This window comes from Rana temporaria, chromosome 7, assembly GCF_905171775.1.
Source record: "Rana temporaria chromosome 7, aRanTem1.1, whole genome shotgun sequence".
In the NCBI taxonomy this organism is placed as follows: Eukaryota; Metazoa; Chordata; class Amphibia; order Anura; family Ranidae; genus Rana; species Rana temporaria.
Window position 1 is genome coordinate 36858990 of NC_053495.1, and position 14177 is coordinate 36873166.

The window sequence follows — 14177 nt, forward strand, 5'->3', positions numbered from 1 at the left end:
CAAATAGAATAACGTGAATTTAATAATGACATAATTATGACACAGGACAGGCAGTCTCAATTTTATGAAGCCATTTGCAGAGAATGACAGGAACTAAAAAACGAACACACCATAACGTGAGATATATAACGAGAGAAAATAAGAAACCGGCAGCGCTCCCTCAAGGAGATATGCAACGTTGATTAAAAAAATTAAAAATACCTTCTCCTGCATCTTCTGTCACAATGGTGAATGTGGCTGGTTTGTTGGCAACACCATAAATAAGACCCGGTCCAAATGCTGAAACGCTTCCAGTATTGGGATAATTAACATAAAACTGCAATGGGCTCTCTACAAATAAAAACAAGAAACCAAAGTGATTTACAAATAAGGGGAAAAAAAAAAATCTGAAATGGATGAGTGAAACCAAAGGAAATGTTTGCGCACCCAAAAATACTGAAAATAGCATGTGCCACTAGGTGGCAGCCTACACATTCCCACAGCAAAGACCGATTTGATTACCTGCAGCAGTGGTCTCCAAACTTCAGCCCTCTGCTTGCCTTTATCCAACACACAGCATTATTTCCTCAATCATGGGGCACTAATACCAATGATGGTACACTTTTTTTTTATAATCACTTTTTTCCCTTTATTGTAACAAATTTCAACATACAACACTGTTTACTCCCAATGACACAGGGATATTTTCTACGGTCTACTCCAGCCCCCTAAAATTTGAGGGACAGTAAAATGACCTTTTTTTGGAAAGATTGGAGACCCCTGACCTAGAGGACAGATGCATGCTCTGCAATGAAATATTAACATACATTATAACCATGTACATACTTCTATAAAAAGGTACACGGCTAGTGTTATTATATATAGTATTAAAGTGCTATGCTCACCCATCTATAACCTTGTGTAAAATTTAATAAATCTAAAACCATATTAATTCAATGTATATAAAAATAGGTATCAACAAGTTAATTAATCCATTTGTGAACCTATAAAGCAAATACATAAACCATATTCTGTGCTAAATTGACAGTAATACTGCAATAAAGTGCAATCTGCACATTGTGCTCTCATACGGAAAATTAGAAACGTGTCCCATGCAAAAAAAATCTATAATTTCTCAAATTTTCCCAAATCTTTAAGAAAAGTTTGAAATTATAGACCTTTTACACAGGACAACTTTCTAATTATCAGTATAAGAGCACAGTGTGCCGATTTCACTTTATTATTACTGTCATTTTTGCACAATATAAGGCTTATGAATTAGATTGCTTTACTTGCACAAGGTTCACAGATAGAGTATTTTTATTTACATTGATGAATGAAAATGGTTTTAAACTATTTAATTTTGCACATGGTCCAGATGGATAAGGGAGCACAGGAATTTAATACATGTATTACATTTAACGCTAGTGCTGTGCCCATATAGAAGTATTATTATGAATACCATATAGAATAGATATTCTAATATAGGAGCTAGATTTGAAGATTGTGTTTCCTATATTTGGTGTGGATATTTTAGCGGATACACATATACACTTGCCACATGGATATACAGTTCTATACATTGAGAAGAAACAGGGGACAATTGTGATTTGCAGTGAAAACACCAATACATTTAATTATTCTGTGAATTATCTGATTAGCAAGATCTTCTCTGATCTAAAGGTTCCGCTACATATTAGATTTGAATCACTTGTTACCCAGCTACCTTAAAGTGCATCTGTACCCCCAAATTTTTGGATAGTTTGTAAAACCAGGTCAGGTTATACTACTTTTCAGGGCTCCATATGAAAGATTTCCATCACTTCCTGTCCTTGGGACAACCTTTTACTTTTACCCGACAAAGTGAGGCAAAAGGTCTACCAAAGGATATAGACAATAAAAAGGTTGACAGAGGTTCTGTAAATCACTACTAATTAAGGCCCCTTTTTACACGAGTGGACCCGTTTAGGTCCGCCTGTCAGTTTTTTCGGCGGACCTGAACGGAAGCTCCATGCAAGTCTATGGGGCGACGGATGTCAACGGTGACCATGTTTGCCGACATCCGATCCACTAAAATCAGACGTATGGCGATACGTTCGCCATCCGTCCTGGTGGATCGGATGAGATCTGATGAAAACGGACATGGCGTTTTCGTCCGATCTCTCCATAGGGATCAGCGGTGCTCGACAGGCCCCTCCCCACTCCGTGAGCAGAGAGGGACCTGCCATACACACATGTTTTTAAATTTTTTGTAGCCTTTTTGGCAATTTTTTTTTTTCTTTAGGGTGGACCTTCGCTTTAAGAGGGCCTCTGACTGCAGCAAAATATGACAGATGTATCAATTCCTCCCTTCTTCCCTATTCTATAAAAAACGTTTGATAGATAGGAAAGAGTTAGATATATTGTCAAATTATTTACCTGACTCTGCCCTTGCTGGCGAGAACCATCGCTCTTTGTCCTAGTGACCACTGTCACTGAGGCAGAAAGTGACGGAAATCTCCAAAAAGTTGCCAGAGCAATAATAAAGAAGCACTTGTGACTATTCTCCAAGGCCTCCTCCACACAGGTTTGTAGCCCCAGTGAGTTTATTGCAGTGTTTTTGTGCAGGAAAAAATGCACAGGTGCACCTTCCAGCCTCACTGATGGCAGCCTGCAAAACTCTAGAAAAGACTGAAAGCTGCTCCGCCTGGACTGTGCAGAAGATGCAGGTTAGTAAAGCCACCAGTCATGGTATAAATTTTAGTACCTGGAATATGTGTTCCATCACATTTGATATGTAACTCGTGCAGTCCGGTTTCTGTGGGAACATATCGTACTGATACAGTACCATCTTTGTTGTCACCGATTTCTGCAGGGGCAGTCTTCCCTGATGGCATAACAACTTCACCTGGGTAGCAGAGGAACACATACTTGGTAATTACTGTTTCACCAATTACATGGAAAGCAGATCGATGTCACACAATCGAGGTCTAAATGTAATTTTTATACTAGCAATACAATCTGCAACACAATATATACTTTATCTTCTATCTACACCTTATTTTCTCCCAGTAGAAATGTTTTGTCCTACGAAAGCTGGCCATACAGGAATAGGTATTCATACCAACATACAAAAATTCTCTTCAGTGCATTGAATGACATAATGGATGTTGCCCTAAAGCAGCCTTTTTCAACCAGGGTGCCTTGAGGCAGGGCTCGACAATATCCGGGCGCCCGGTCGCAATTGCAAGAAGAAATTGTGACCTGGCGCCCGCCGGTAATTGAGGCCGTGGCTTTGCGGCCTACAAGGCTGCAAAGCCGCGGCCTCAATTACCGGCGATGGCGCGGCGGGGGAGCACGGAGACACAGGATCCTGTGTCTCCGTGTGCCCCCACCTCCCCCGCCGCGTGATCGCGGCGGGCCCACGACGGCCAGTAATTGAGGCCGCGGCTTTGCAGCCTTGTGAAGGCCCAAGCTTCCTTCTGTGACCTGGCGCCATCTGGTGGTGGCCGTTGGCATTACAAGTAAAACAGCAGTTCTTAAAGTGTTTTTTGACTGCCATCTCCTTCCCTCTTATTAGAACCCCCAAACATTATATATATTTTTTTATTCTAAAACCCTAGAGAATAAAATGGCGATCGTTGCAATACTTTGTCACACCGTATTTGCGCAGCGGTCTTACAGGCGCACTTTTTTTGGGGAAAAAAATACACTTTTTTTAATTAAAAATTAAGACAACAGTTAAGTTATACCAATTTTTTTTAGATTGCGAAAGATAATGTTACACTGAGTAAATTGATACCCAACATGTCACGCTTCAAAATTGCGTCCGCTCACGGAAAGCCGTCAAACTTTTACCCTTTAAAATCTCCTTAGGCAACGTTTAAAAAATTCTACAGGTTGCATGTTTTCAGTAACAAAAGGAGGTCTAGGGCTAGAATTATTGCTCTCGCTCCAACGATCGCGGAGATACCTCACATATGTGGTTTGAATACCGTTTACATATGCGGGCGCTACTCAGGTATGTGTTCGCTTCTGCGCGCGAGCTTGGTGGGACGGGGCGCATTTTCTGGCTCCTAACTTTTTGAGCTGGCTCCTAGATTCCAAGAAAATTTGTCAAACCCTGCCTTGAGGCTTCTTCTCGGGTGCCCTGGCAAAATGACCAACGATTGATCGAAAACTGTATACAAGCCTGCAGGTGGATAAAGCCTGACTTAGTTACACAAAGCCATGAATTTTCATTATGCACCATTACAACTTTCTAGACATTGGCATCCCAACAACCGATGAGGTCATCAGTTAATAAGGAGGATGTCTGTTGCCTTAATAGCATCCTTGTTTGACCCTCCTGTACTCTTCTCCCTCAGCACTGAAGTGACATTAGCTGACTGATGGAGAGAAATTGAGTAGGAAGAGAAACACTGGATTACTAGTCAGTACCAGTGTGCAAAAGTGTATTTGCTTTGGAAGGAAAAATCACCTCCAACTTTGGGTGCCATACATGTGAAGATGTTGCTGCAGTACTGTATTTAAAACTATTAGAACTGTTTCTTACATTTTAGAATGGTGTTTCTCGAAATTGTGTAACATTTTAAAGGGTGCCTTGAATGAAAAAAAATTGAAAAACACCATTCTAAAAATAAAAAAATATTAATTAAAATCTGCCCCCTTGCAAGCCCTTGAGGCCCATCTAATTTCTAAAGCAGGTATGGTCACTCTACTCCAACTACCAGACCCTTATCACTAATAGGAATTGACCTTAAAGGGGAACTTCAGTATTTTTTTTATCTTTGCATCTATTAAATCTTCTGCCCTTGTTGTTATAACTTTGGATAGTAAAACTTTTTTTTTCTGCCAGTAAATACCTTATACAGCCCACTTCCTGTTTATGGTCTGGTAAAATGCTGTAGGACATCATGCACAGCTCGCTCTCACTCTGAGAGTTTGCCAGGAGGGGAGGGGGATGAGTCATAAGAGGGCCAATGAGAGCTGCAGAGCTAGAGGCGTGCATATGTAATAAAAACATATTTGCCATTCTGAAGCTTCCCTCCAAACAATTTGCATATTATTATATATCTACTGTGATTCTGTACTTGCCAAATATGCTGAAGAAATCTCCCTCCACTAAGTCTGGCTGCATTTTATCTGTTGCAGCTGAAGCTGCTGCCTGTTCACTTCCTGGATTTACACAGACACACACCTCCAGCTCTGCAGGTCTCATCGGCCCTCTTATGACTCATCCCCCTCCCATCTTGGCAAACACTCACCAGAGTTAGAGAGTGAGCTGTTCATGATGTCAGATGCCTAGGCTAATGACCAGACGAGAAACAGGAAGTGGGCTGTATAAGGTATTTACTGGCAGAAAAAAAAATGTTTTTACTATCCAAAGTTAAAACAACACAGTTGTTGGGCTGACCTGGCACCTCATCAAGTAAAAATCCTGCATTGCCGTACACATTTTGTTGCAAAAGGAAAGAACAGAACATAGAAGAATAAACCCACCAATATAGTAGCCCCTTAGTATAGTACCAATAGAAGCTAGCATACTGCATGAACTGACAAATATCAAGGGTTTAGAACAATAGGTAGGTATTAGGGACAAGTAAAGCAATACATATTTCTTAGTGCCAGTTCATAATGCCTGAAGAAAAGGCCAGTTTGCCTAGAAAGTTTGCACTAGGCTCTATATAGTTGGCCAATAAACTGCAGCACCCTAATCCCAAACTTTCATCCAACATATAGGCCCGGATTCACAGACACTGGCGCATATTTATGCCGCCGTAGCACATCTCCATTACGCTACGCCAACGCAGAGAGGCAAGCACTGAATTCACAAAGCACTTCCTCCCAAATCTGCGCTGGGTTTCTCAGGCGCAAGTCGGCGTAAGTGGAAGTGAGCCATGCTAATGAGGCGTGACCCCATGCAAATGATGGGCCAAGCGCCAGACAGATACGTATCGCCAACTGCGCATGCGCCGTCCCGTGGGCGCATCTCAGTGCACATGCTCACAATCACGTCGGAACAACTGAGATACGTCGGATCACTGCCTACGGCGTGAACGTAACCTACGCCTAGTCCTATTCACGTCCTACGTAAACTACGTAAAATACGTCGGCTTATGTTCCCTGGTGCAGCCCTTTGCATGGATGCTGCCGAGTTACACCTCCTTTATGGGGCATAACTTTATGCCGGACGTATGACTTTACGCGCACTGCGTTGGACGTACGTACGTTCGTTAATCGGCGTATCTCCCTCATTTGCATATGTGAATAGAAAATCAATGGGAGCGCCAAATACGTCCAGCGTAAATATGCGCCCACTCTACGCCGGTGTAGGCAAGTTACGTCGGTCAGATGAAGCCTATTTTCAGGCGCATCTTAGTTTCTGAGTCCGGCACATAGATACGACGGCGCATATTTGCACTTACGCTGCGTATTTCGAGATACGTCGGCGTAAGTGCTTTGTGAATCTGGGCCATAGTTGGCATTAGTTCAGCATCATTACCTAAAGTTCCATGGAGGTGAGGAAAGTGAGCAAGGCTCTGGTTTTTCTTTTGGTAATAGTTCAATGCAAAGTGCCACAGAACTCTGTGTCCCGTGATGTATTCAAAAGAAAAAGATTTTACAGGTGAGTATGATGAAAAAATCCCATTTTAAACACACAAATGTTGGTGGGGACACCCGATACCTCCCAGGTATAGAGGAACAAAGTCTTGGGTAATGGCAGTGAGATATAATATGCCTATTGATGTAATGTAGATGATTCATATTGCAATGAAGGCTGCATGGAGCAGCAGAGTATGATGAAACATGGGAGTATGATGAAAAAGTCCTATTTTTGGTTTGTCCGAAGAATTATAGCTATGGTGGGAGGAAAACAGAAGCTCTGGACTGGCATTCCTTGTATGCATTTGAAGGCCTAATATTCCATGTTGACTGAACAGCACATTTAACTTGCTACTTTCTTACTCGCACCTGTTATGTCTCCTGTCCTTATGGCAAAGGGGATAACTAAATCAAAGGGCCTGAATCCCATCCCATTCATAGAACCAACAGGAGCATATGCAGTTTCCGACACCTGGAAAGAAAAATATGATATCAGTGAAGGGAAAAATGGAGCAGAGAAAGGACAACTGGTGGTTTAAGTAGACTGTGATATATACAGATGTGAGCTTACACTTCTGCTATGGAATTCTGATCTAACCATTATTAAATGCCTAAACTGAGGGCTGTTCCATTAGATTGTGTGTGGGGAAGAGAATTCAGATGGACCCTCGTCACAAACCAGAGATCAGATCGATCAAGAATGATAAGGTGTCTATTACAGACAACTATGAGTTCTAAATTTGTACAAGTGTCTGGTGCTTCATCTTGATATTATTGAGGGTCATGTTTCTGCCTTTTCGTAGCTTTCAGTGACCCTAAAAGATGCTACAGAGGACAAGATTCTCACCATCTTGAAGTGCAACACTTTGACTTTAGAAGATGCTTTGGACAACACAAGTTAGTGAGAACACGATTCCCTACAGGCTATGCAAAAACTATTTGGGGTCTCTAGTATGTTACCTGTACCCCCAGCTTTCCAAGCAGGTAGCATTGTAGGAGTAATCACAATCTACTTCAAAACAACAGTATAAACGTCAAAAGGAAAAAGAATGACAACAAAGTAATGTACTAAAGATAGCAGATATCAGAAGCTCCGGTTGAAGCAGTGAAATCTGGAAGAGAAAATGATTTTGAATTGTACAGGAGAAACATAAAAAAGATGACCAGTAGTCACATGGTGTCATCGTCATTGTGAGAAGTAATCATGGTTATTCAGGAACAAAAATAAAAGGTGAAATGGATGTGGAGTCGTGCAAGGAGGAATACAGCGTTTTCAATCAATGAAGGCTTCATTCGAACATTAAAAAGGGGGGAATAGGGTTGGGACTTTGAATGAGGCATGTGATAGACACTACCACAGGCCTCCATCCCTGTAAATGTATAAAAAGGGGGGAGAGTTGAGACTTTTAATGAGATGTGTTTTTAGCAGTATGCGATTAAGTATATATATGGATTAAAAAAAATGTTTCCATAATAGCCAGGCTCATAGGTAGGGGCGGGTTTAGGTTATCACCTGCCCCTATCTATTGATTAGCACGCCTGTGCTCCTCTTTAGGAGGTTTTAAAAATCATAGCTAGGACTGCAGTACACGGAGTGCCTTGACGTTGGCCTGCAGCTTACCCAGGTATTTGCAAATACATGCAACTAAACCTCTGTTTTCAATTACATACAGTTAGACAGATTAATTTGGTTTAGTGTTTTTGGTTGGTAACTTTGAGCCTGGCTATTAAGGAAACATTTTTTATATACCATATATATACTTAATCGCATACTGCTAAAAACGCATCTCATTCAAAGTCCCAACTCTCCCCCCTTTTTATTCATTCAAACATTATACTTCGAGTAGTTCCACTAAAAAGGGACCTATATGGATGGAGATTTTGATCTTGTGCCAGGTCATTGCCATGGTGTAGGGTGGCTCTGACTGCTCAACTTGACTCTTTTTTACCAAACTACCATTTTTAAAGATTTTAGTGAATTGAATGTATATTATACAGCAGTGTATCGTTTTTCCACTGGATTTGACACAAATATATAACGAAACAGTGACAATGGTAGTTTAGCTCCAAGCCAAGCTTACACACTCACAACCATTCCAGGGGCAAGAACAGACACAAGACATTCCCTAAACATTTCTGCTAAGCAAATGACAACCCTCTAAATTTAATATGTTAGCTTTTTGTGCCATGTAGACTGAAAAAGCCAACTTAAAGCAGAGCAGAAACCGACAGATGCATAATGAACATTCACATAAAGAGATGACCGGCATCTGTTTCAAAAGGCAACTTAACCAAAAGCATAAAGATACCCGCATACTATTTAAGAAACCCTTTAAAGATGATCTATGAAAGAAAAATTTTGATTTGGTCATGATTATCAGAAAACCACTGATTTAGTTGTCATTTTCAGTCTAAAAACAAAAACATCATAAATCAAATATAAAAAATAAATAAAATAATGATCAACCAGGGAAGGTGTGTAAGCAGCAATATCACTTCTGCAATGGAAGAAACATGGAAGGAAGGTGGATTGGTCATACAGAAATGGAAAAATAAATACCACAGGGTCATAGCCTGGAGGCAAGGCACTAAGAGACTGTTGCTGAGACTGCTGCTGACACACTACTGGGACTTCATCTGTAGCCTGGTACAGTGGAACAAAATGGTTAAAGAGGAAAAAAGGCATTGTATTATCTGTAAGAGAACATGTATGGGCAGAACACAGCCAATGGAATTGATATTGGAAGCACACATGATCACTGAGAGTTAAAATAAAGAAGGGGTATCTTTGGTAAAGTATAGTTTCAAACTTCAGCAGTTCTCAGGGACCTGCCAAAGCTTATACAACTAGAACAGATTAAATAAGCTTGGTATCTAATAAAAGCATCCTTGGTGGGTTTAGGCAGGCTCAGTGCAATTACTTGTCTAGGTTTTAGGCATTCTGAATAATATAGTATAACACCCACATAAACTTCCCCATCACAAATCAATGTGATGGGCTCCTACCCTGGGCTAGAGTTTACCACTGCCTGACCACCAGTGCAAGCTCTGGATCAAAACCTCACTGTGTGACAAGTTGCCTGTCAAGTGTGTTGACCTTGACAGCTTCCAGCACAGGTCCCAAGCTAGAGATAGGAGAGAAGGGAAGTGATGTATTAAAAGTCCTGCCTAAAATAAAAACATAAAATGCTGCCATTAGCCATAAAACTCTCCTCTGCAAGTTCACTTTTCTGTTTAAAAAAATGACTTCAGTGGTTAGCCCCCACCTACTGCCATTTCCCTGACTCCATAATAATGGACACTCCACTAACAAGGAAACAGCAATTTGTGGACTTTAGTCCCAAAGTCAGATAAGCCAACCTCCAAGAAACACAAACTAGTTTATTGGATACACAGAAGGGTTCTCCAATTGTTAAAAGTAAAAAAAAGGCACCTGGTGGGGTCCTGACTTTCTCAAGTATAAAATGGCTAACATGTGTGGCATCGTGAAGGCAAAAAATAAGATGATATTTAATAGTTTATTCCCCCATACTGCACTGGGCGACAAAGAATGTGGGCCCTAAGCTCAGCAAACATGGTTCTATCATCAGAGGCTTTAATAAATAATAGAGTTTACTTTGCTGGGTTTGCTGTCATTTTGTTCTGGTATGACATGATGTGAAATATTACTATGTACCTCATCACATTTCCATCATGTCATGTTACATAGGGCAATAAAAGTTTTGCAGACACATGAAATAAATGGAGATACCTCTTCATGATCTCCCACAAGCGGTTCTATGCACTCACTTCAGAACAAACAATGGTTAGCACAGATGAGTTATACCAGGGGAGGTGGACAAAGTCAGGTGCACAGATGGTCAATGCACCTTAAACATACAGTTGGAATCTAACTTTCTGTGGGACTGTGCCATTGTTGCCAATGGTAAAACATTTCCTAGCTCATTGGAGGTACGTACTGACTCCAGGATTGTGCAGACTGGTTCACCAATTAATCACATTACACCACATTGTTATAAACCATACACCTTTTTAAAAAAAATACAACAACCATTTTTAACAGTCAAAAGGTATTGAGACAGTATAATACAGGAACAGAGCATAACAGGCTTACCATGACAGTGAAAGGACTATTGGGAATGTCCACTCCACCAAAGCGGACATGGATGACATAGGGGCCAGTCTTGGCAGTAGTGTAGAAAATGTCATAAGTGCCATCTTCATTCTCAATGACATCTGCTTCAGACTCCAGTCCATCGGGATCCAAAATGCTACAAGTGACTTTCCCTTTCCCTGCGGTTGTGGCATCAACCACAAAGCCGACCTCCTCGCCAGTCTTCACAGCAGGCTGGATTCCAGGCCCTGGGACAGAAAAAGAGGTCAGGAACACATAGAACTTTCCCAAGATCTCCTTGCTTCTGTTGCGAGATAAAAATCAGTCCTACAGGAAAGATTGTGCTTTTTTAAATTTAATTTACACCACCTACCAAATGTTAATGGGCTGGTAGATATTTTGTACCCGAGTACTTTTTAGACATACAATTATATGCTTGTACGAAAGAAAATAGATTAGAAGTTTTGCCATGTTACAATCAAAAACGTAAATGTATTTTATTGGGATTTAATGCGATAGACCAACACAAAGTGGCACATAATTGTGAAGTGGAAGGAAAATAAATGGTTTTCAATTTTTCTTTTTTACAAATAAATGCATTTGTATTTAGCCCCACTGAGTTAATACTTTGTAGAACCATCTTTCGCTGCAATTACAGCTGCAAGTCTTTTTGGGTATGTTGCTATCAGCTTTGCACATCTAGAGAGTGACATTTTTCTGTGCAAAATAGCTCAAGTTCTGTCAGATTGGATGGAAAGCGTCAAACAGCAATTTTCAAGTCTCGTCACAGATTCTCATTTGGATTTAGGTCTGGGCTTTGACTGGCCCATTCTAACACATGAATATGCTTTGATCTAAACCATTCTATTTTAGCTCTGGCTGCATGTTTAGGGTCGTTGGCCTGGTGGAAGGTGAACCTCCGCCAAAGTCTCAAGTCTTTTGCAGACTCCAACATGTTTTCTTCTAAGATTACCCTGTACTTGGCTCCACCCACCTTCCCATCAACTCTGATCAGCTTCCCTGTCCTTGCTGTGTGTTCAGTGTAATGTGCAGTGTTAGTTTTCCGCCACAAATAGCGCTTTGCTGTTAGGCCAAAAAGTTCAATTTTGTCAGGAACCATAAACCAGGCAGAGACAGAAAATGAAGTTAAAAATCAGACCTTTAAAGAAACAGCAAAAATAACAGATAAGGAACGTAGTCAAAAACTAAAGCCAATGTTTGGATGCCAGAGTGGGTAATCAGACGAGCCGGGGTTAATAAGCCAGAAGTCAGCGTAACAAGGAGCAAAAACAGGGTATCAGAAGAGAAGTCAGCCAGGTCAAGTCATACACATGAACACACTGGAGATCATAGACCACGCAAGGGCATGGAGGAAATGAACAAAGCTATTTAAATAGCCAAAAGGGGCTGGCTGAAGGCTGGACTAACGAGGCAGGTAATAGAAACCAGGTTATTCACTGTAGAAACAATGCATGGCTGGTAATTAACCGACAGCTGAGCAGCCTCTATGCACTGAAAGAAAAGAGCTGCTTGTAAATAGCAGGAGCTCAGCACTGACACAGGGTTATATGCTCATTTAGGCTTAGATGATGGGAAAAGCAGCTTTACCTAACCAATACTCTAATGCTCTGGCAGTGCACTGTTCCTGGAGGCCTTCACATCCAATGCAGCGGTATGAGACCTGCATTAGCCTTGATGACATCAGGGGTATCTGACTGAAACAGCATAGGAAAGAAGAGACTCTGGGGACTAGCCTTGCAGCATGCAGAAGCCTACAGGAGTGCAGGATCAGGCAAGTAAAACTGCTTTTCCCAGTCCTCTAGATATAAACATTTACCCCTTGCAGTGGGGATGTTTTTTTTAACCATCCCCTTAGTTCAGCTTCTGGCAAAAGAACAGTTAAAAACAAATTATTGTCACTTTCTCTAAGGGTTTTTTCCATTCAAGGCACCAAATTTGGCTTCTCTAATATTGTTCAAAGAGGTTTTAGCCATCTTTCTGAAAGCACGTAATTTTTTTACCTTGCAAAATAAAAAATATTTACTAAATTACATGCAAGGACTAGAAATTAAAACAGTACAGGGGAAAACCAACAGGACGTCTTTTCCCAGCACAAAGAATGTCCGTCCGTGATGAAATCCCCCAGGAATGCACATTACCGCGAAGGTGCTGGGCTCAAAGAAAGGAAGTGAAGGAGCAGGTACAGGGCTCAGGTAACCTCATATTAATGGTGGCTACAAGGGATTTCATATAAATAACAAGCACAGCAGTAAAAAATAAAAAGAGCACAGAGATAGAGTTGCACTCAAAAGTGAACAAAAGAACCCAATACTCTGAGTAATGCAACCCGATTACTTAATGTACTGACTAGACTTCCTGCAGGGATAAAGAGCTTTGTTGGTTTGAGGGATAACGAAGGTATTTATTTCTCTGTCAATATGCTGTGAAATGGGTTACTTTCCCCTGTTCTGCTCTGAACACATACACTTCTCTAATGGGGCATAACATTATATATGCTTATATTTGCACATACACAGTAATTTCACTTTATTAGATGCGTTTATTTAACACTAATAAAAGCAGGCATGTCAAACAAATTAAATCAGGGTTAGGTTGGTAGCAATGAAGCTTGAAAGGCGCTACATTATGTATACCGAGGGTTTTTTTTTCCAATAATTTTCATTGCAGTTATATCAGTAACAAACTAATATCAAAAGTCTGCACGCAGGGGCCATGACTGGCGGCATAAAAACAAAAACAAAATTCACAGCATAAAAAAAAAAAAAGGAGATAAGGCCTCATATCTAGATGAGCACAGAAAGCTTAAATGCAACATACATATAGCTTGGGGCTAACCCTATACAGTGCAAAAATAGCCAGGACCCGCATTCTAGTAACTAATTTCCAAATAGTCCTGGGAAGCTTTAGACAACCAAGTAGGGCTTCGAAACCTGACAAGAGAAAATGGAGAACAGGGAGAAAGGAAAAAGATAAAGATGAGGTAAAGGAGAAAGTAAAAGAATTGGGGAATCCGGAATTGTTTAAGATACCAGTTAGAGCTGACCCACACTTGCCGTAGCGAGATCAGGGAAGGCATACGTCAACCATGGTTCCCAGACTTTTATGAACTTAACATGTGTGTGTTTTTAAGAATACTGGACATTTGTCTATTGACCATCATGGCCGTCAAGCGGTCTCTCATTCTCTGGAAAGGCACCGTAGGTTTTCCATTGCCTAGGCATTTGTCCTTTCAGCAACTATAACCAAGTAGGATGACAATTTCTACTGACGAGCAAATAAGCCAGGGGTGGGGCAAATTTAGCCTCCTTTCAGGTTTTTCAAAGGTAACAGGGAATACAGAAAACCAAACACATGGACCAAAAGCCCACCAGTAGTAGGCAGATCCACCAGCTATGCAAAACATCCCCACGATGGCCACACCCCCAGAAACAATTACTAGAAGCCAGGTAGGCACATGCAATAGGTGCTGGAACTCCGC

General features: G+C 41.0%; 1 protein-coding gene across 3 annotated transcripts in view; it reads right to left on the reverse strand.

The window, feature by feature from the left end:
- The window catches only part of FLNB (filamin B), a 295799-nt gene that overhangs the window by 37390 nt on the left and 244232 nt on the right, over positions 1 to 14177 (reverse strand). For 2 of the 3 annotated variants that reach the window (XM_040359221.1, XM_040359219.1), the window contains 5 exons: positions 10679 to 10926; positions 9125 to 9208; positions 6934 to 7036; positions 2726 to 2866; positions 202 to 330 (listed from right to left, as the gene is read on the reverse strand). In XM_040359221.1, coding sequence (XP_040215155.1) covers positions 202 to 330; positions 2726 to 2866; positions 6934 to 7036; positions 9125 to 9208; positions 10679 to 10926 — 705 coding nt within the window. The remainder of the gene's footprint in view (positions 1 to 201; positions 331 to 2725; positions 2867 to 6933; positions 7037 to 9124; positions 9209 to 10678; positions 10927 to 14177) is intronic. The other variant, XM_040359220.1, reaches the window with a different exon arrangement.